The 21,863-nt window shown below is 31.7% G+C and overlaps 3 protein-coding genes across 4 annotated transcripts in view; all 3 read left to right on the plus strand.

Moving 5' to 3' along the window:
- On the plus strand, positions 1 to 4,987 carry LOC126706239 (toll/interleukin-1 receptor-like protein). Of its 2 annotated transcripts, XM_050405582.1 has the most exons (4): positions 1 to 312; positions 574 to 728; positions 814 to 1,313; positions 4,779 to 4,987. In XM_050405582.1, exons 3-4 carry the CDS (start codon positions 841 to 843, stop codon positions 4,978 to 4,980), a joined length of 675 nt encoding a protein of 224 aa, XP_050261539.1. In that variant the 5' UTR covers positions 1 to 312; positions 574 to 728; positions 814 to 840; the 3' UTR covers positions 4,981 to 4,987. The 2 variants fall into 2 exon arrangements, with proteins under 2 accessions (XP_050261539.1, XP_050261540.1); XM_050405583.1 differs by having other exon boundaries at positions 1 to 728.
- Positions 4,976 to 21,863, plus strand: part of LOC126706238 (disease resistance protein RPP2B-like) — a 26,630-nt gene continuing 9,742 nt past the window's right edge. Inside the window, exons 1-5 of the mRNA XM_050405581.1 lie at positions 4,976 to 5,863; positions 6,221 to 6,508; positions 6,695 to 7,390; positions 7,659 to 8,161; positions 8,281 to 9,370. Coding sequence (XP_050261538.1) covers positions 5,102 to 5,863; positions 6,221 to 6,508; positions 6,695 to 7,390; positions 7,659 to 8,161; positions 8,281 to 9,370 — 3,339 coding nt within the window. The 5' untranslated portion in view covers positions 4,976 to 5,101. The remainder of the gene's footprint in view (positions 5,864 to 6,220; positions 6,509 to 6,694; positions 7,391 to 7,658; positions 8,162 to 8,280; positions 9,371 to 21,863) is intronic.
- On the plus strand, positions 11,402 to 13,508 carry LOC126706241 (uncharacterized). The gene is made up of 2 exons (XM_050405584.1): positions 11,402 to 12,037; positions 13,111 to 13,508. Exons 1-2 carry the CDS (start codon positions 11,533 to 11,535, stop codon positions 13,491 to 13,493), a joined length of 888 nt encoding a protein of 295 aa, XP_050261541.1. The 5' UTR covers positions 11,402 to 11,532; the 3' UTR covers positions 13,494 to 13,508.

Below are 21,863 nucleotides of genomic sequence, written 5' to 3' on the forward strand. Positions count from 1 at the left end.
CACAGTCGCATCATAATTTTGATGTGGAAATTACCATCTTCCACATCATAATTAAGGCAAAACTGTAGTATAAAAAGTTGCAGTCCTAAATCAACTCACGCGAGCTTCCACTAAACACTAATCAGAAAGAATTGTTGACTTGACTCAAAACAGAGAATGATGAAGTCGCGGACACAAACACGCGGAAAAGAACAGTCCATTCCTATATTTAACAGGCCATTATCTAATTGGAATTGAATCCAGCTTTATTTCAAGAGGGTTTCGACTTTCAAGCATTACAATCACTACTACTTAGATTTCAATTTCAAATCTGTAAGTCATCATTTCTCCAACATATTCATCAGTTTTGTTTATTTCCTTTCACTTCGTCCTTGAAATTAAAATTCCACATCAAATTGTTTTGTTCTTACTAATTTACTTTCCTTTATATATATTTTTCTCTACTTTTAATTTAATGTACTTTTTAAATTTATATTATAGTTTAAGATTTACAAGTATATTTACATCAGTTTACATGAGCACTCAAGAACCTCATTGAGGTCATCATCATCTTCTTCTTCATCACCTTGGCAGAGTTTTAGAAAAAGTTTGCACGCCTTGTATATGCTGCTTGGATAAGGATTTGCGTTTGGCTAAGGAAAATCAATTTTGTTAGAGCTCTTGAAAAAGCAAAAGAAGAATCAAACTTTGCTATCATCATTCTCTCAAAAAACTATGCATCTTTAACAGTAAGTTTTTTCTCTTCAGTTTTACTTGAATGTACCTTTTTCTAATTTTTATAATAGTTTAAGATTTTCTATTATATTTTTAAAGGTTTCCAAGAGCAGACAAGGAGCCTCAATGTCATCGCCATCTTCTTCTATGACATCTCAGTGGAAATACGATGTGTTTCTTAGTTTTAGCGGTGTAGACACCCGTAACAAGTTTACGGGCCATCTATTTGCTGCTTTGGAAAGGAAGGGCATTTTGACCTTTATTGACAATAAACTTGAGCGAGGAAAACCTATTTCATCAGAGCTCTTGAAAACAATAGAAGAATCTAGGTTTGCTGTTATCATTTTCTCTAGAAACTATGCATCTTCAAGTTGGTGCTTAGATGAACTTGCAGCGATTGTTAGATGCATGAAAGAGACAGGATTGACAATTTTTCCCATTTTTTATGATGTGAATCCATCTGATGTACGAAAACAGACAGGAATTTTTGGACAAGTTTTTAATAAACATGAAGATGAAGAGAACATAGAAGAGGTGAAAAAATGGAGAGAAGCTTTGAAAGAAGTGGCCAATCTCGCTGGTTGGGATTTACAAGATAGGTAATTTTCATGACAAATTTATTTATATTAATATATAAGCCATAGTAATTCTTTCATATACCATATAAATAGCTACTATTATAATGTATCATGATATGAATGGGTTGAAATATTACATATACTAAATTCTGTTGTAATTTGGGAGGTGTTGATACTTGATACTATTACAAATAGTCAGTGACCTTCTTCTTCTTCTTTTTTAAAGAAGAGCACCTTTGAAATGATTAAGATTGGCCTAGTTGATTAAAGAACATAACTTTTTATGAATAATAAATCTATTGATATTAAACTCCAATTTGTGTGTTTGTTAAAAAAAAAAAGAGAGGCAATTATCCCACATAAATCTAATAATATTATTTATCATCTTCAATATATGTAATTTTTCTAGAAGAATTACAATTTACATTTTGCTCATTGCCCATTTCATAATTTAGACTATAAATTTTCAATTATATTAATTTTTTTTTTCCTTACGAACAAATTTATACCTCAATTTACTTTCTCATCTTCTTCTTCTTCTTCCTCCAATATGTATTGATTGTATTCCAAAAAACAAATAAAAATATAATGAATATGCCATAAATCATTTGGAGAAGTTTCTAACGATATTGAATTGGTCAATAAATCTACTTTGTAATTTATGGAAACAGCCAACAATGTTCTCCACGTTGAATTGGGAATTAAAAGCACAATCTGAAGAAATCGCAAAATTTTGAAGTAAAATAAAATTTGCATATGTACAACCCATCAAAATTCTTGAGAATTAAGAACAATTTGAACCAAATTCTTAAGAATCATAGCAAACCAATATAATAAATTGCATCACACGATTCACACCTAATTGGTCGAGCCAATTTCACACTCAATTGGTGAGTCCCAAACCAAGCAAAATCAATCCAAAATCACAACAAATAATAAAAATTTGAACCCATAACCATTAACTCATAATCTAAATTCTCACACACACATGTTATAAAAAATAAAAAAAAAATCTCACACACACAGACACACTCTCTGTCTCTCTCACAACAAACCCAAAGTCGAACCTCAAGACTAAACCAACTTGGCATTGGTCTACCTCCAGAACATTGACGAGGTGTACAAGGCCTTCTTCAACTGCTTTGATGCCAACGAGAATGATAGAATCTTGGTATCGGAGTTGAGCACCATTCAACTCCGTCTGATGTTGTCAAAAATTGAAGAGTGTTATTACTTGACTAACTTCTCTTATATACACGAGGAAAATCAAGAAAATATCACTAAAGTTAACTAATTGAAACTAACAAACTATCTAATTGTAACCGCTTCCAAAAAAAAAAAAAAAACCTAATTGCAACTACAAAAGCACTTTTAGAAAATATGGAAAATTGATTGACAATTTCTAAGGGAAAAAAATTGGAAGAATGGAATGTTGTTGGATCTGTGAAGGGTGTTTTTGTCAAGCTAGTACCATAAAATTGCTAATATCACAAGTGTGAAAAAAACTCTAAATTGGACAGAATTCTAATGGTTTCATTCTAGTCCAAACTTTAAGAGGCACAACCATAAATTACCGTATATATATATATATATATATATATATAAACAGTTTGTTTTGAAGAAAAATATTTTTCTTAAAAATGTTTTCCTATTTTTAAGTGTTTGTTTGCATGCAAAATGTGATCAAACTTGTAAAATATTTTTCAATGATTGTAAATCTTTTATAAAAAGTTGTAAAACATTTTACCTTTAAAAACTTCGTAAAATACTTTCTCAAAAAAAAAAAAAACTTGCTAAATTTTTTTACAAAAACACAAAGTGACTCCCCCTCCTCCATTTGGTGGCTAGTCACTGATCTGGTGCTCGGAACTGCCATGCCGATGACCTTTGCTGGCAGTCCGATGGCCGAAGACGATGTTCCAACAACCTGTGCTGCTAGTCCGATAACTAGAGACACTTCATTTAACAATTCCATTAACCTAGCCCCTAAGACTTTTAGTCAATCGAACTCAAATTTTGTAGACATTTTAACACTTTTATAACTCAAAGTGATGCTTTAATGAGCCAAATTTGTCTTCTGCATGCTAAGTTACAAGATTGTATTAAGTTCAAAGTGGACAAGTAGGTTGTTTTCAGAAAGATGTAGTTTTGGCTCAATCAATGTTTTGGGTTAAATAAAATCCTTGGAGCTCGTTTATCCGTTTTATTCACAAACCAATTGTTTACATAATTTTGAAGAAGTAGAACAGGTAGTAGTTTATAATTGATATTAATCCACCGATATATAAATTCAAAGAATACCTTCACTTAAAAGAGTAAAAACAAACCTAATTGAAGTATTCTATTTTATTTTTTTTTCTCTTCAACAATGAAAATCGCATGCCTTAATTTGGGCTCAACTCAGGAGGAAGAAGATAGGTTTTGTGTTGGCACAAAGGCTTAAATATTCTAATTCTTTTTCTTGTTTTCTTTAGAGATCATTACATTCTCTTCACTCATTTTACATGCAATTAGAAAACATTTTCAGCTTTTTGGCTGTCTACTCTGCTAAATTTGTGTAAGCCATTGATAGCAATATTTTGGAAGAAAATTATTCAACATTCTTAGAGTATGGTGAATTTAAATAGTGAGATCCAACATTTATCTGAAAGGAGTACAACGTTATTATATTCTAGGAGTATTGCATAATTTCCCTTGGAACAAAAATCATCAGTGTTCTACTTTATGCGCTAATTATATTATACTATGTGTTCTTGCGCCCACCCATCCTTTTAAAGCTTTGGTTACTTTAGAAAGGAAAAAATAGGCATGCAACAAGATGTAGTTGGTATAGTATAAAGTGGAACACTTTAATAGGATGTTAGATTAGATCATCCTAATTTTGAACCTGGTACAATTGGCAATTTAGGACGAAAGATTTTTATTCTTTTGTTCTTAAGCAATCTTAAAAGGTCATGGACTTTTATATTCAGCATGTTTAACTAAAAACATTCCAATGAAGTTACTCTCAGCGATCAAGCATGAAGTAAGACACCTAATTTTTTTTTTTTTTTTTTGGTCAATCAATATATCTCTAGCCCAAATTGATTTTGGATTTAGCAGGCTAATATCATTGCTAAGCTAAGAAATGGTAGTGGTTGAGCACTTACTTTCTCTCCCTCTTTTGCTAATTTTCATTTTTTTGGGTTCTATGATTGGGAAGAACCACATGTCTTGTGCAAGATCGATAATTGTATGCTTTATAAGAAATTAATTAACAAAACTGTATGGATCTGTTATAAATAAATATAACAAAAAACTATAGCTCCCAATCTGTTCATTTGACTTATACATTTCTTCTCTGGGTATTTTTATCCTCGTTGCTTTGAGCTAATAAACTCATATTTGCTTGCCAAAGAGTATCACTACCTAATATTCTTCTTCCTCCCCCATCGGTTTATGATAGATTTGTACCATCACATAATTGTTGTTCTATCTTCTTGACAGGCATGAGGCAGAATTTATCGAGCACCTCGTGGAAGTGATTTCACATAGGTTAAATCCAAAATCCTCAAGCTTTACCAAAGACTTGGTAGGAATAAATTCTTCAGTGGAGAAATTGTTCACTTCGCATTTGGGTTTTGTGAACAAAGTTTGTATGGTAGGGATTTGTGGCATGGGGGGGGCTGGGAAAGACTACTCTTGCTAAAGCTATTTATTATGAGTTCTCTAATTATTTTGATGGTTTTAGCTTTATTGCTAACATTAGGGAAGTTTCTGAAAAAGGAAATTTGATTTTACTTCTACAACAACTTCTTGAAGAAATTTTGATGGAAAGAAATATACTGAGTGTTGATCGTGCAATTAACATTATCAAGAATAGACTACATCGTAAGAAAGTTCTTCTTGTTCTTGATGATGTTAGTCAATTGGACCAATTAGAAGATTTGGCAGGAAAGCCTAATTGGTTTGGATTGGGTAGTTGGATCATTATAACAACTACAGATAAACATTTGTTGGTCGAACATGGCGTGGATAACATATATACGCCTAATGTATTGAATAGTGATGATGCTTTAAAACTTTTTTGTTTGAAAGCCTTCAAGAATGAAAACCCTGATGAACGTTATAAGCAACTCTCCCAGAATATTGTACACTATGCTAAAGGCCTTCCATTAGCTCTTGTTATTTTGGGTTCCTTTTTCATTGGAAGAACAATGGAAGAATGGAAAAGTGCATTGGTTGATTTAAAACAAATTCCTCAAGGAAAAATATTTGATACTCTTAAAGTAAGTTATTATGGACTAGAGGAAAGGTGGAAGGAGATATTTTTGGATATTGCATGTTTCTTTAGAGGAAAGACGGAAAGTCGAGTAATAGAGTTATTAAACTATCGTGGTTTTGAGGCGAGACTCGGTATAAAGGTTCTGATGGAAAGATCTCTCATAACCATAGAAAATAACAGATTGTGGATGCATGATCTATTACAAGAAATGGGCAGAAAAATTGTCCAAGAATTACATAAAAAGCCTAGAAAGCGTAGCAGATTGTGGACTTTTAAAGATTTGCTTCATGTATTGAAGAAAGATAAGGTAAGAACAATGACAAAGCTAGAATTCAATTTCAGCAACCAAGATTAAGTTGGTATAATAATAACATAATTTTGTTCTTAATTGTTCTTTAACAAAATTATCCAGTAGAAAAGTAAACCTTTTTTTTTTTATAAGAGAAAAGTAATTATCTAGGTACTTAGAATAGACAAAGTTTGGTCAGAGGATACTCCGGATTTTATCCAAGGATAATTTGTTCTTATATAAGCTTTTAAAATTTGTATGGAAAACTGAGTTGATATTTTCTTCTCCTTTGACACAATTTAAAACTTGAGAATTCAATTATTCTTATCTTTTATTGTATAATTAATTTACCTATCCTTTGCTATTGATTCTTAGGCAGCGGAAGCACTTCAAGCCATAGTCCTAAATCGTTATGAATGGGAAAGACAAGACTGGAACTCTGAAACCTTTTTTGAAGCTTTTTCAAAGATGTGTAATCTTAGATTGCTTATAATTCACAATGTGCACATCCCCAATGGTCTGAATCATGTTTCTAACAACCTAAGATTTCTTCAATGGATTGGGTATCCTTCAGAATGTTTGCCATCCAGTTTCCAACCAAAAGAGCTTCTGGAACTTTGTTTACATGATAGCAAAATGAAATATCTATGGAAAGGAGTAAAGGTAATTTTGTTTTATTCTTTTAACTATTTTTCTATTATTTAGTATTTTTCTTTTCTTAGGAGTGGCTACACTCTTGTGTATTTGAGTTTCCTCCTTTCATTTCCTTAATTTTTTTTTTTTAAATATTTATCTTATAATACTCTATTTAATGGAAGTTTTTTTTTTTTTTTTTTTTGGGTTGAACAGTATTTGGACAATTTGAAATGTATGGATCTTAGATATTCCAAGGACCTTATTGAGACACCTGACTTCAGAGGAGTTCCAAGACTTGAGAGATTACATCTTAGTTGGTGCAATAATTTGGTTGACATCCACCCATCTATTGGGCAACTCAGTAGCCTTATTGTTTTAGATCTAGAATACTGTGTCTCTCTCATTCATCTTCCCAGCATGTCTAGTGAAATGGAGTCACTTAAAATTCTTAAACTCTGCGGTTGCTCAAAAATCAGTAAGATTCCGGAATTTAAGGGAATAATGAGAAGCCTATCAGAACTTCATTTGGATAAGACTACTATTGAAAAACTACCCTCATCAATCGAGTTTTTGACTGCCCTTACTTTATTGAGTCTAAGGGATTGTCAATATCTCACATGTCTTCCACGTAACATGGATAGTTTGAGGTCACTTGAAAAACTTGTTGTTATCGGATGCTCAAAACTTACCTACCTGCCACAGCACCTTTGGAATAATAAGTGTTTGGAACATGATTTGAGTCGAACTGTATTTAGACAGCCGTTAGACAAAAATGTTTCTGTGAGGTGTCGGTCACTTTCCCCAACATTCAAACGGATTGGGTATCCTTCACAATGTTTGCCATCCAGTCCAAAAGAGCTTTGGGAACATCTTTTTATCAAAATTACTAATCATAAGAAAGGAATGAAGGTAATTAATTTTGTTTTGTTCTTTTAACTGTCTTTCTATTATTTAGCATCCTTCTTTTCTTAGGAGTGGCTACACTGCGTATTTGAGTTTCCTTTCCTCCTTCCCCCCCCCCACCCAAAAAAAAAAAAAAGAGTTTCTTTTCCTCCTTTATCTCATTAAAATCTAAATTCTCTATTTACTGCAAGTATTTTTTTTTTTTTTGGGTTAATTGAATGTACCTTTTTCTAATTTTTATAACAGTTTAAGATTTTTTAGTATATTTTTAAAGGTTTCCATGAGCAGACAAGGAGCCTCAATGTTGTCGCCATCTTCTTCTATGACATCTTGCTGGAAATACGATTTGTTTCTTAGTTTTAGTGGTATAGACACCCGTCAAAGTTTTACGAATCATCTTTTGGCTGCTTTGAAACGGAAGGGCATTCTGACCTTTAAGGACGATGAAGGACTTGACAGAGGAAAATCAATTTTATCAGAGCCTTTGAAAGTAACAGAAGAATCGAGGTTTGCGATTATCATTTTCTCTACAAACTATGCATCTTCTAGACGGTGCTTAGATGAACTTGCAAAGATCGTTAGATGGAGGGAAGAGAAAGGATTGACAATTTTGCCAATTTTTTATCATGTGGATCCATCTCATGTACGAAAACAGATAGAAACTTTTGGACAAGCTTTTATTAAACATGAAGGTAAAGAGAGCATAGAAAGGGTAGAAACATGGAGAGATGCTTTGAAGGAAGTGGCCAATCTCTCTGGTTGGCATTTACAGGATAGGTAATTTCCATAACAAATTTATTTCTATTGATATATAAGCCATAGTTGTTCTATCTTCATGTAATTGTTTTATGATAGATTTGTACCATCACGTAATTGTTGTTCTATCTTCTCGACAGGCATGAGGCAGAATTTATCACGCACCTCGTGGGAGAGATTTCACATAGGTTAAATCTAGAATCCCCAAGCTTTACCAAAGACTTGGTAGGAATAAATTCTTCAGTGGAGAAATTGATCACTTGTTATTTTGGTCTTGTGAACAAGGTTTGTATTGTAGGGATTTGTGGCATGGGGGGGCTGGGAAAGACAACCCTTGCTAGAGCTGTTTATGATAGGTTCTCTGAATATTTTGAAGGTTCTAGCTTTATTGCTAACGTTAGGGAAGTTTCAGAAAAAGGTGATTTGATTTCACTACAACAACAACTTCTTGAAGATATTTTGGGGGAAAAAAATAGCAAGATATGGAATGTTTATCATGGAGTTGAAATGATCAAGAATAGGCTACAAGGTAAAAAAGTTCTACTAGTTCTTGATGATGTTAATCAATTGGACCAATTACAAAAGTTGGTAGGAGAGGATGGTTGGTTTGGATTTGGTAGTTGGATCATTATAACAACTAGAAATAAACATTTGTTGGTCCAACATGGTGTGCATAACATATATAAGCCTGATGTATTGAATAGAGAGGATGCTTTAAAACTTTTTTGTTTGAAAGCCTTTAAAATTGAAAACCCCAAAGAAGGTTATAGGCAACTCTCCCAGAATATTGTACAATATGCTAATGGCCTTCCATTAACTCTTGTTACTTTGGGTTCCTTTCTGTATGGAAGAACAACGGAAGAATGGCAAAGTGCATTGGTCAATTTAAAAAAAATTCCTCACAAAGAAATATTTCATATTCTTAAAGTGAGTTATGATGGATTAGATGAAGTGTCAAAGGAGATATTTTTTGATATTGCATGTTTCTTTAGAGGAAAGACAGAAGGTCGAGTAATAGAGTTATTGAAGTATCATGGTTTTGAGGCGAGAATCGGTATAAAGGTTTTGATGAAAAGATCTCTCATAACCATAGAAAATAACATATTGTGGATGCATGATCTATTACAAGAAATGGGCAGACAAATTGTCCTAGAATCACATAAAAAGCCTGGAAATCGTAGCAGATTGTGGTCTTTTGAAGATTTGCTTCATGTATTGAAGAAAGATACGGTAAGAACAATGACAAAGCTAGAATTCAATTTCAGCAACCAAGATTAAGTAGGTATAATAATAACATAATTTTGTTCTTAATTGTTCTTTAAAAAAATTATCCAATAGAAAAGTAAACTTTCTTTTTTTGATAAGAGAAAAGTAATTATCTAGGTACTTAGAATAGACAAAGTTTGGGCAGAGGATATTCCGGATTTTATCCAAGGATAATTTGTTCCTATACAAGCTTTTAAAATTTGTATGGAAAACTGAGTTGATATTTTCATCTCCTTTGACACAATTTAAAACTTGAGTATTCAATTATTCTTATCTTTTGTTGTATAGTTAATTTACCTATCCTTTGCTATTGATTCTTAGGAAGCGGAAGCACTTCAAGCCATAGTCCTAAATCGTTATGAATGGGAAACTCAAGACTGGAGGAGCTTTGAAATCTTTCCTGATGCTTTTTCAAAGATGAGTAATCTTAGATTGCTTATAATTCACAATGTGCACGTCCCCAATGGTCTGAATCATGTTTCTAACAACCTGAGATTTCTTCAATGGACTGGGTATCCTTCAGAATGTTTGCCACCCAGTTTCCAACCAAAAGAGCTTGAGGAACTCAGTTTAATTGGTAGCAAAATTAAATCTCTTTGGGAAGGAATAAAGGTAATTTTGTTTTATTCTTTTAACTGTCTTTCTATTATTTAGTATTTTTCTTTTCTTAGGAGTGGCTACACTCTGCGTATTTGAGTTTCCTCCATTCATTAATAAATTTCCTTAATTGAAAAAAAATATTAATCTTATTAAAATATAAATTCTCTATTTAATGGAAGGATTTTTTTTTTTTTTTTTGGGTTGAACAGTATTTGGACAATTTGAAATGCATGGATCTTAGATATTCCAAGGACCTTATTGAGACACCTGACTTCAGAGGAGTTCCAAGACTTGAGAGATTACATCTTAGTTGGTGCAATAACTTGGTTGAGATCCACCCATCTATTGGGCAACTCAGTAGGCTTATTGCTTTAGATCTAGAATACTGTGTCTCTCTTTCTGATCTTCCCAGCATGTCTAGTGAAATGGAGTCACTTAAAATTCTTAAACTCTGCGGTTGCTCAAAAATCAGGAAGATTCCAGAATTTAAGGGAATAATGAGAAGCCTATCAGAACTTCATTTGGATAAGACTGCTATTGAAAAACTACCCTCATCAATCGAGTTTTTGACTGCCCTTACTTTATTGAGTCTAAGGGATTGTCAATATCTCACATGTCTTCCACGTAACATGGATAGTTTGAGGTCACTTGAAAAACTTGTTGTTATCGGATGCTCAAAACTTACCTACCTGCCAGAGCACCTTTGGAATATGAAGTGTTTGGAACATGATTTGAGTCAAACTGCATTTAGACAGCCATTAGACAGACTTGTTTCTGTGAGGTGTCGGTCACTTTCCCCAACATTCAAACGGATTGGGTATCCCCCAACATTCAAACGGATACGGATTGGGTATCCCCTAACATTCAAACGTTTGCTATCCAGTTTCCAACTAAACGAGTCTTTAACGGTAATTTTGTTTTTTTCTTTTAACTGTCTTTCTATTATTTAGCATCCTTCTTTTCTTAGGAGTGGCTACACTCTGGGTATTTGAGTTTCCTCCTTTATCTTATTAAAATACAAATTCTATATTTAATGCAAGGATTTTTTTTTTTTTTTTTTTGGGGGTGAACAGAGTTTGTATCTTAGTTATTGCAATCTTAAGGTGATACCCGACTTCATAGGAGACCATTACCTGTTAGGATTTGGTAGTCAAATCAGCATGACAACTATAAATGTACATTTGTGGGTCAAACATGGTATGCATATGACACACATAAATGCTGAAGATTGTTATTCCCTAGAACCATCACCAGCACTGCACGGGCAGAGCAGCTTGTCACAACCCTGGTCTCAGTGGCCTCGATATAATGAGAGCAGCATTGGAGTGACATTTGCAATATTGAATCGCTACCTACAGGTAATCTCTTCTCTCTCTCTAATTGATAAATGAAGTATCAAGTTTTTTTCTTGGGTACAGGGGCTCCTTTGTCCAAAAACTGGATATGAAACTTCTACCAGAAGGAAAGAGGACAGATTTAGAATTGCATTTCAGATAATTATTCCTGGATGTGAAATTCCGTGCTGGATGACTCATCAAAGGTTAGGGAACTCAATAAGCATAGAGCTGCCTCCAAATTGGTGTAATAGTAGGTGGATGGGATTCACACTCTGCGCTTCTTTGGATGCATCATATTCACATATTTCTGTTGAAGAGTTTGACCTTGGCGAAGCATTTGGTCTTAAAGCTCGTGTGATAGCCCTCGGTGATACGCCTCAAAGTTATTATGCCACTGAAATTTCCTTCAGCACAAAAATTGTTGCGAGGCACATTTGGCTATTGCATCTGTCTCGTGATGATTGGTTTGCTACTGCTCAGAGTGGTGAATTTAATCAGATTGAGGTTGTATTTGAGAGCTCTAAGCCAGGCTTGTTTGTGCGGAAATGTGGGCTCAGTTTGGTATATAAGCAAGATGATGAAATTCACTATTTATGGGGAGACTCTGATGACTATAACGATAAAGAATATAAAATAAAGAGTGCAAGTTGCAGCTCTTTTGAGGACATTGAAAGTTTCAGCTCTTCAGTCAATGGTAATGATCTTATTAAACATCCTTATGTTACATAAAACATGCCAAATCCTATTTTATTTTATATTCTTTCTAGTTGTTCAGCTTAGTAGCTAGCAAGTCAGTCGATTCATTTATCTTTTTCTTCTTTCTGCTGACCACGCGCAAGCAATTATCCAATCATCCTATATTTTCTGTGTTACTAAAAATTAACTTTAGATTCTCCCGCATGAATTCATTGCAAATTGTCAAGGCCTCTACATCACCATCACTTACAAGAAGCTTAATAACTAGTAAAGCCTTATTAGCCAAGTTGAGAGTATTATCTGCATAAGAAATACATTCTCAAGCTTCACTCATTACACTGCTACATTGCTTTCAGGATTTTGCTAAGGTAAATGCATGGTCCAGTCCTAGTTTGGCATCCTATTTGTAAGTGTCTTGAGTATTATTTTAATTTTCATATTCACCTTGTGCTGGTGAAAGCAAGAAAATTTTGACACATGAAAACTACAGACTGTAGAGTACTTCCTTCTCTAGGACTGCTATGAAGGAAATCCAATTAGACTGATTATTAATGAGTGAATTATTAAATTTTTTTTTTTTTTTTGGGGGGAAAAACAAGTCATCATTAAGGACTGCTGGAACAAGTAGTTGGTCTAAAGCTGTCATGAAGCTTAATTAAGTTGAATTACACCTTCTTCTTTTTTTGGATAATGAAATTGGTTTAAGTCGGATGCATTGTACTAGCTTCTGGGTGGCATTAGGAGACTTTAAGGTTTGCAATAGCTAGAATGTTTTAGTGTCAGTGTATGGGCTGGTAGCTGATTCAGTTCAACTGATTGATGCATTGCTGCCCTGTCTGAAAATGGTCACAGGCCATGTGCAACATGTGCCTAATTAGAATTGAGAGATGTTAAACCATTAGAATCATTGAGGGCCAATTGACATTCTGTAGACAAGAAGTTAGTTACATTTTTGGTAGTTGAACTATTCTGTCATCTTATTAATTACTCCTTATTCTATATATAATGCTTTGTTTTGATAAGAATGGTAGGTGTTCGTCAAATACGTCCAAATAATGTCTTGTTTTGTAGGTGTGCAAATTTCATACCCAAGCAACATTAATGTAAGCCACCAAAAAATATGTCACTGTCCGGCCCAAGCTTCACTGAAAACAATATTCACTGATGAGAATTTTGGGAGAAGGTTTTGGAGTTGTGGCAAATACAAGCAAAACGTAAATTGTGGGTTCTTTGAATGGGAAGATCCAGAAGTGTGTCTGTATGGACGAAGAGTAATATGTGAACTGCAAGAACGCCTGGAGACGATTGATAAGGATAAAGTTGATCAACATGAGTTAGTTATGCTTCGTGAAGAAAACAAAAACTTGAGGATTGCTTTGTTGTTTTTTGGGATTGCTTTGTCGTTTTCTTGGATTGCCATTGTAATCTACCTATATCGTATATATATTATATAATAAAAGTTTGGTTTAGACGCGGTGGTTGCGCCAAATGGCTTCACCATATTATAGAAATTTTTTTAGATTTTTAGATTTAAAAAAAAAAAAAATATATATATATATATATAATTTTTCTTTTCCTATAGTTTCTAAGTTGATAAAAATCTTAATTTGATTATAACCCAAATTCTTCATTTTATCCATGTAATCCTTATTTTTTATGTGTTGTGTATTATAAAGAAAAAGCAACAATTTTCTTATTTTTTTAATTACTACTCTATACGTAAAAAGAAAAATTTTATATAAAAAAAGGTTATATATTACTAATAAAAGTCTAATCAATATTGAAAAATTGTTTTTAGATTTAAAATGATATATAAGACACGTTAAAAAAAATAATAATGTAAAAAAACAAAAAAAAAAAACCTTAGAAACATAGATAAGATAACTAATTTACTTAGATTAGGATCATGTAACCATTAGTATTTTATTTAAAATTTAAAATCTAAAATTATCGATACTCCTATAACTTCTAAGCTGATAAAAATTTTAATTTGATTAAAATCCAAATTCTTTATCTTATCCATGTAATCCTTATTTTTTATGTATAGTGTATTATAAAAAAGAAAAATTTTATATAAAAAAGGCTATATATTACAAATAAAAGTCTAATCAATATTGTAGAATTTAAAAAGATTAGTTCAACTCACGTTGCTCTTTTTATTTTTTATTTTTTTATTTATCCAAAACAAATTGTAGCTAATAGGGTAGTAATATAACCTAAATGAAAAAAAAAAAAAAAAAAGAAAAAAGAAAAAAGAAAAAAGAAAAAAGAAGATTGGATGAAGATGAAGATTTTGGGATTGTAATCAAATTAAGAAGAAATAGACGAAGAAAAGAATTTGGATTGTAATTAAATTAAGATTTTTATCAACTTAAAAATTATAGGAGAAGAAGATAAGAAAAAAAAAGTATATCTATTTTTTTACAACCCAAATTCTTCATCTTATCCATGTAATCCTTCTTCTTTTTTTTTTTTAATTTTTTTTACGTGTAGTGTATTATAAAGAAAAAGCAACAATTATTTTATTTTATTTTTTAATTACTACAATACACATAAAAAGAAAAATTTTATATATAAAAAAGTTATATATTACTAATAAAAGTCTAATCAATATTGCCGAATTTTTTTTTTAAAGATTTAAAATGATAAGACACTTAAAAAAAAAAACCCTTAGAAACATGGATAAGATAGCTAATTTACTTAGATTAGGATCATGTAAGAAATTGTGTTATACCATAGAATAAAAAAAAAAGTTTATATCACAAAATAGAAAAAGTAAAACCATGTAAAAAAAAAAGTTGATATTAACTAAGTTTTTGTATTTATCCAAAAAAAAAAAAAAAATGAAGGGAATTTAGTGTTTTATTAAAACACTAAAAGTAGTTGAATAGAATTTTAAAATAGATCTTTAGAACAAAATCAAATACTATGTTGCTGTTTTTCACATTGCACCTTTTTTTTATAAGTGTCTTATCATTCTTTTTTTTTTCTTTTTTTTAATATTTAAAGTGATAAGACACGTATAAAAAAAAAAACCTTAGAAACATAGATAAAGTAACTAACTTACTTAGATTAGGATACTGTAACCATTAGTATTTTTTTTTCCTTTTTTGGTGTGTGGGGTTTTCACCTCCTTTTTTAAATTTTACTTCCATTTCATCATCTGGGCCTCACTGGAATCTGTCTATTTCCCTTGTTTGGTTACAAAGATTTAGTTTTGATGACTTTGATCAAGAGTGGATCTAGTCACAGGCCTCGGATTTTTTTTTTGGGATTAAAAATTACAAGGATCTATGTGGTATTGGTTATAAATTTGACATTTTGTTGGGGTTCGAATTTCGATTATTAGGCTAGTTTTCCAAGAGAAAATGATACAATAGTTTTGAAAATGAAAATAACTTTGAATTGACTTTAAATTTGAATTTTGTACATAAAATTTGTCAAACCATTTTCAGTACTCTCCAAGTTACCGTTTCTTTAAGCTTTCATTTATTTCTCTGTGAATTTTTTTAAATATACCCATTTCATGGAGACCTCTCAAAATTTAATGCACAACTAATAATAATAATAGGTTACCCATTTCTTGGTAACCTATTATTATTATTATTTCTAACAAATTGGCACTGCGGATTCCTTTTTATTCGTGAAATTATCAAATTAATTAATAACAAGTTGTGAGATTTTTTTTTTTTTTTTTTTTTATACGAGTTGTGAGATTCTTGGAATCAGTTAACTTCCATTTTATGACAAGGTCAAGGTCAAGGTGTTTGATACAATGAAATGAATTCCATGCTTTCTGGTAGCTGGCATATTTAAAGCTCCCAATCTAAAATAAATAATACATACAAATTGTAGTCATTCTACCTTGAGAAGGGATGGGTTCACGCGTTTGATGATTGCCAACAGAATATTATTATTATTATTATTATTATTATTATTATTATTATTATTATTATTATTATTATATAACTCTGTAAGTGCTTTCCCATGTTCAAAACAAAAGAAAGTGGTCCTTAAAGTTCTGAAACCCACTTGAGCAACAATTGGTTTCAGCTACTTCACCTCCCAAAAATCAAGTCAGCTACTTCACCTTAATATTATCTTTTTTTTTTTGGTAAAAACCTTAATATTATCAATATCTTGGGAAGAGGAACTTTAATACAGTCATATGCGTATCACTGTGATTAGAGAATTCAAAGAGTTTTTGTTTAATTACTATAAATCTTGGGATACCAAAAACCAAGTAGATATTAATATTCGGATTACTATTAAATAAATAAAAATATGCAGAACACACCTATAATCTCATAAATAAAAACTTCTCTTTTACTAGAAGTAGTAAATTCATGAAAAGTTGAGAACAGTGTGTTTACCTAAAAAAAGTACTATTAATAAATAAAAATAAATAAAACACTATAAAAAATAAAGAGTACACAGCACTCTTAAAAACACTTTTCGGAACAACCTCGTCTCCTTCACATGAGAGGGATTTTCCCCCACATAAAAACTCTCTCTCCTCGTCTCCTTCACATGAGAGGGATTTTCCCCCACATAAAAACTCTCTCTCTCTCTCTCTCTCTCTCTCTCTCTCTCTCTCATATGTCATATCATGCAAGTAGTAGTGTACTAGAACTAGAAGAGAAGAGAAGAGAGCACCCAAAGGCAAAGGCAAAGCGCTCCTTTTTTTTTCTTTTTAACCCCTTCAAAAACTTCATTATTAGTTGGGGTTCTCGGTTTTTAGGCTTGATTTGATTTTTTGTTTAAATTTTTGTCCAAGTTATACAACCCACCCACTCAATGGGTTTTGAATCTATGAATTAAACCCCTTTGAGCCAAAGATCATTTGTGAAATTTTTGCTTATATATTTTTTAATTTGGAACCCGTGCCTTTGTAATTTATGAGAGGATCATTTTCAAGACTGAAGTACTTATAAATTTAATTTTTTATTTGCAGGCTAAATACAAATTATTTGCAATAACTTTGATTAGATGGTTTGCAATAGCTTAGCTTGAGTAAAGTAAGTAAATTTTAGTTAAAAACTTATAAAACTCTATACTTGTGATATTGGAAATTAGATTTGTAGTGGTATGTTGTGTTGAAGCAAGCGGGTGACTTGTATGGTGTTATAAGGTGGTTTAAACTAATATTGGAAGTGTTTTTCATTCTTTTGAATTGTGATTGGGTATTATTGATTTACATGTGATGGAAATATTTTAAGTGTTTTCAATACTTGTAAGCATTATATATTGTATGTTGGTGATTGGTTTTATGATGGGTTGTTGTGTTGGAGCAAGCGGGTGGTTTGCATGGTGTTATAAGGTGGTTTAAATTCATATTGAGAGTGTTTTTTATTTCTTGCAAATGTGAACGAGTATTATTGATTAGATGTGATGAATAATATTTTATTTGATTTAAATACTTGTAAGTATTATTGTTGTGATGTTTGTGATTGGTTTTGTGGTGAGTTGTTGTGTTAAGCAAGCGGGTGGCTTGCATGGTCTTATAAGGTGGTTGAAATTCATATTGAGAGTGTTTGAGTGTGCTAGGGACCAAGAGGCACGAGCTAAGCAAGAAGAGGTCTAATAGAATGTTCTTAACTTTTTGAGGAGTAAGGGTTATGATGACACTCTTACCTATTGGGGGTGGTTCAACTTCAAGTTAAAACACTTTTTGGTTAGTACTTTATTTTAGCAATTGATCCACACTACATGGTGTGACTACTTTTTTTTATGCATTATTTGAAACTTGTATTATATTACACTTGAAAATTTATATTTGCTTACTACAATTTATACATTAGGAGTTGTGATTTTAATTCATTGGTGTGGTTACTCTTAATGCATTGTTAGAAATGTTCTTATAACATAGTTAATGTTTTTACTTTACGATTTTAATGTAGTATTGTTTTTATATTTGTTCAGATTTCTTATTGGTGGCTTTTAGGGGATTTACTTTTGGCATTACTTGAAGACATATGAGGACATCTTCCGTTAATTCTAATTATATTATGTTACACTTTTTGTATTGTTATAAAACATCTTGAGTTATTGTATGTGTTGCAAACAATTATTGTATGAAAGGAGTTTGAATTGGATACTTGTTTTATTTTTTACTTGTGGAATGTATGGATTTTTTTTTTTAATAAATGTGTTGTTGAAATAAATGTGTTAATCAAATGTGAGGTTTTAGTAATGTAATGACAAGTTACAGGTTAATATCAAAGCCATAAAAAAATAAAAACAGAAAATAAGTTTTAGCAACGAATTTTTTCATCACAAATGTAGCAACAAAAAATTGTTTTAGTGACAAAATATTTTGTCGCTAAATATAGCAAAATTTTGTAAAAATGGTTTTAGTGACGAAAATTTTCGTCACTATATGTGCCTAGATTTTCTTAAAAATAGTTTTAGTGACATTTTTTCGTCATTATATGTACCCGAATATAGTTTTACTGACGAAATATTTCCGTCACTGAATAGTGTTTTTAGTGAGGAAAACATTTAGTGACGAAACATTTTCGTCACTAAAAGTTTTTTTTTTAAAATCAAATCGGACTTTTAGTGACGAAATTTTTCGTCACCAGGACTTTTAGTGACGGGGCTACAGTGACGAAATGAGTTTCGTCACTAAAAGTCCAATTTCATCACTAAAGGTCCTTAGTGACGAAAAACTGGACTTTTAGTGACGAATTTTTTCGTCACCGAAAATACATTTTGTTGTAGTGACAGTATAGATTAATGATTATCATGTAGTATGTAGTCTATCATGTACTTATACATAGGCTTTAAAAGTGAAAATTAAATTACAATTTTAAGTTAAAATTGTCAAATCATGTGTTGAATGACAATATGATTTCATCATTTCATAATTAGGATTGAGATCTGGTGCAATTGCACCATGCAATTAACCCCCTCCCTTTCACAATATTTTTTTACTAATCTTACTTTTTTTACTTTTTCTTTTTTATTATTGAGATTTAAAATTATTTTTTACAACCTTAAATCTTAGTTACTTGTAGCAATTGCGTCAGAGTTACACTTGGATCTCATTCCTCACAATTATAAATTGTGTACCGCTAGTGTAGCAATAATTGGCGTACAGCACATAAAGGATCAAGAGAGTGAGAGTGACTTGCCTCATGTCGGTGAGTTTGTCCCTTTTGCCACAGTAAGACTAAGAGCAATTACATCAGCTAGTGCATAATTGTGCAAAATGGAAAAAGTGGCCAATTTTACACAATTTGAGCAAAAAAACACTCACACCAGCTTGTGCATAATTGTGCATTTATGCACAATTGCTACAGTAATTGTGCATATATGCATAGTTACTGTAGCACTTCTATTTATTATTTTATTCGTTTTTTCTCTGTCTCATCTCTGGTGCTCTTTGTGCCTGAGAAACTTGACAGAACAGGGATGAAAATGTGTAAAGTTTAGCTTTGCTGCAAAATAAAAAATCCCTAGATCCAATTAGATAGCGATGAAAAAGAAAGGAAAACCATAGGAATAGAGAGAGTGAGAGAGATAGGAAAGAGAAACGTACAGATCGAGAATGGAAGTTTCATCCTCCTTGCCGGTGGTGACGGCAATCTCCTCGAGCTTAACGATCGGAGCATGGGTCTGAGAGAGAGAGGCAGTTTCTTGCCGATCGGAGCTTAACGATCGCCGGTGGTTGGGGCTTCCACTTCTTCTTTGTGCTCGTGCTCGGGTTCAGTGCTTGCCATAGCCTTTGGTTTCTTGCTTTGATGTTGTAGAGAATGGGTCTGAGAGAGAGAGAGGCGGTGAGGGAGAGTTTAATAAAAAATTATAAAATAATGAATATTTTATTGAATAATTGTGTATAATAGATAAATTGATGTGAGTGTTTTGTAAAAGTGATGGTGTAAAATAGAAAAAGTAGGTTTTAATTGTAAAATAGACGGAATCTTATGCACAAGCTAATGTAATTGGTCTAAAGAGAGCAATCATAGAGGCACCGACTTTAAAATCTGGCATCGCAACTTTTTATGCCACACCTATGTCACAATTTTGATGTAACAGGTTACAAAGAGTAGATAAAAAAAAAAGTGTAATATATGGAACTCACAATCTACCACATTATAATTGTGACAAAATTATGGTATAAAAAGTTGTAGTCTTAAAATATCTTGAGTTAACTTTCACTAATTAAAAAGGTTGTTTTTCATTAAAAAAATAATAATAACTAGAGAGGGTTGTTGACTTGACTCAAAACAGATAATGTTGAAGTAGTGGACGCAAAGAAACACACGGAAAAAGAACACAGTCCATTCCTTTATTTAACAGGCCATTATCTAATTGGATATTGGAATTGAATCCAGCTTTATTTCAAGAGGGTTTCCTTCTCAAAAAAAAAAAAAGAAAAAAGAAAAAAGAAAAAAAAAAAGAGGGTTTCGAGCATTACAATCACTACTACTTAGATTTCAATTATCATATCTGTTAGTCATCATTTCTCCGACATATTCATCAGTTTTGTTTATTTCCATTCACTTCGTCCTTGAAATTAAAATTCCACATCAAATTGTTTTGTTCTTACTAATTTACTTTCCTTTATATATATATATATATATATATATATATATTTTTTTTAGTTTTAATTTAATGTACTTTTTAAGTTTATATTTTAGTTTAAGATTTACAAGTATATTTACATCAGTTTACATGAGCACTCAATATATATATATATATATATATATTTTTTTTTTTTAGTTTTAATTTAATGTACTTTTTAAATTTATATTATAGTTTAAGATTTACAAGTATATTTACATCAGTTTACATGAGAACTCAAGGAACCTCATTATCATTATCATCTTCTTTCTTCTTCATCACCTTGGCAGAGTTTTAGAAAAAGTTTTGCAGTCTCTGTATTTGCTGCTTGGCTAAGGATTTGCGTTTGGCCCTTTCCGGACAACAAAGAACTTGAGGGAGGAAAATTAATTTTGTTAGAGCTCTTGAAAAAGCAAAAGAAGAATCAAGGTTTGCTATCATCATCCTCTTAAAAAGCAAAAGAAGTTTTTTTTATTTTATTTTTTTTTTATTTAGCTTTAATTGAATGGTCCTTTTTCTAATTTTTATAACAGGTTAAGATTTTCTAGTATATTTTTAAAGGTTTCCATGAGCAGGCAAGGAGCCTCAACATTGTCACCATCTTCTTCTACGACAACTTGGCGGAAATATGATGTGTTTCTTAGTTTTAGAGGTGTAAACACCCGTCGAAGTTTTACGGATCATCTATTGGCTGCTTTGAAATGGAAGGGCATTCTGACATTTGAGGACGATGAAGGACTTGACAGAGGAAAATCTATTTTATCAGAGCTTTTGAAAGCAATAGAAGAATCGAGGTTTGCTATTATCATTTTCTCTAAAAACTATGCATCTTCTAGGTGGTGCTTAGATGAACTTGCAGAGATCGTTAGGTGTAGGGAAGAGAAGGGATTGACAATTTTACCCATTTTTTATGATGTGGATCCTTATGTTATACGAAAACAGACAGGAACTTTTGGACAAGCTTTTAATAAACATGAAGATGAAGAGAACATAAAAAAGGTAGAAATGTGGAGAGATGCTTTGAAGAAAGTGGCCAATCTCTCTGGTTGGCATTTACAAGATAGGTAATTTCAATGACAAATTTATTTCTCTTGATATATAAGCCATAGTAATTCTTTCATATATCATAAAAGGGGAATGCTAACGAATGCCCTTAGGACATTAGTTAACCATTCATTTAAAGAAAGTTTTTATGAGAAAAGAAAAAAAAAACAATTAATGTTTTAACAACTTTTTTCGTTTTCTATAAAAGTGGT

This window comes from Quercus robur, chromosome 11, assembly GCF_932294415.1.
Source record: "Quercus robur chromosome 11, dhQueRobu3.1, whole genome shotgun sequence".
Taxonomy (NCBI): Eukaryota; Viridiplantae; Streptophyta; class Magnoliopsida; order Fagales; family Fagaceae; genus Quercus; species Quercus robur.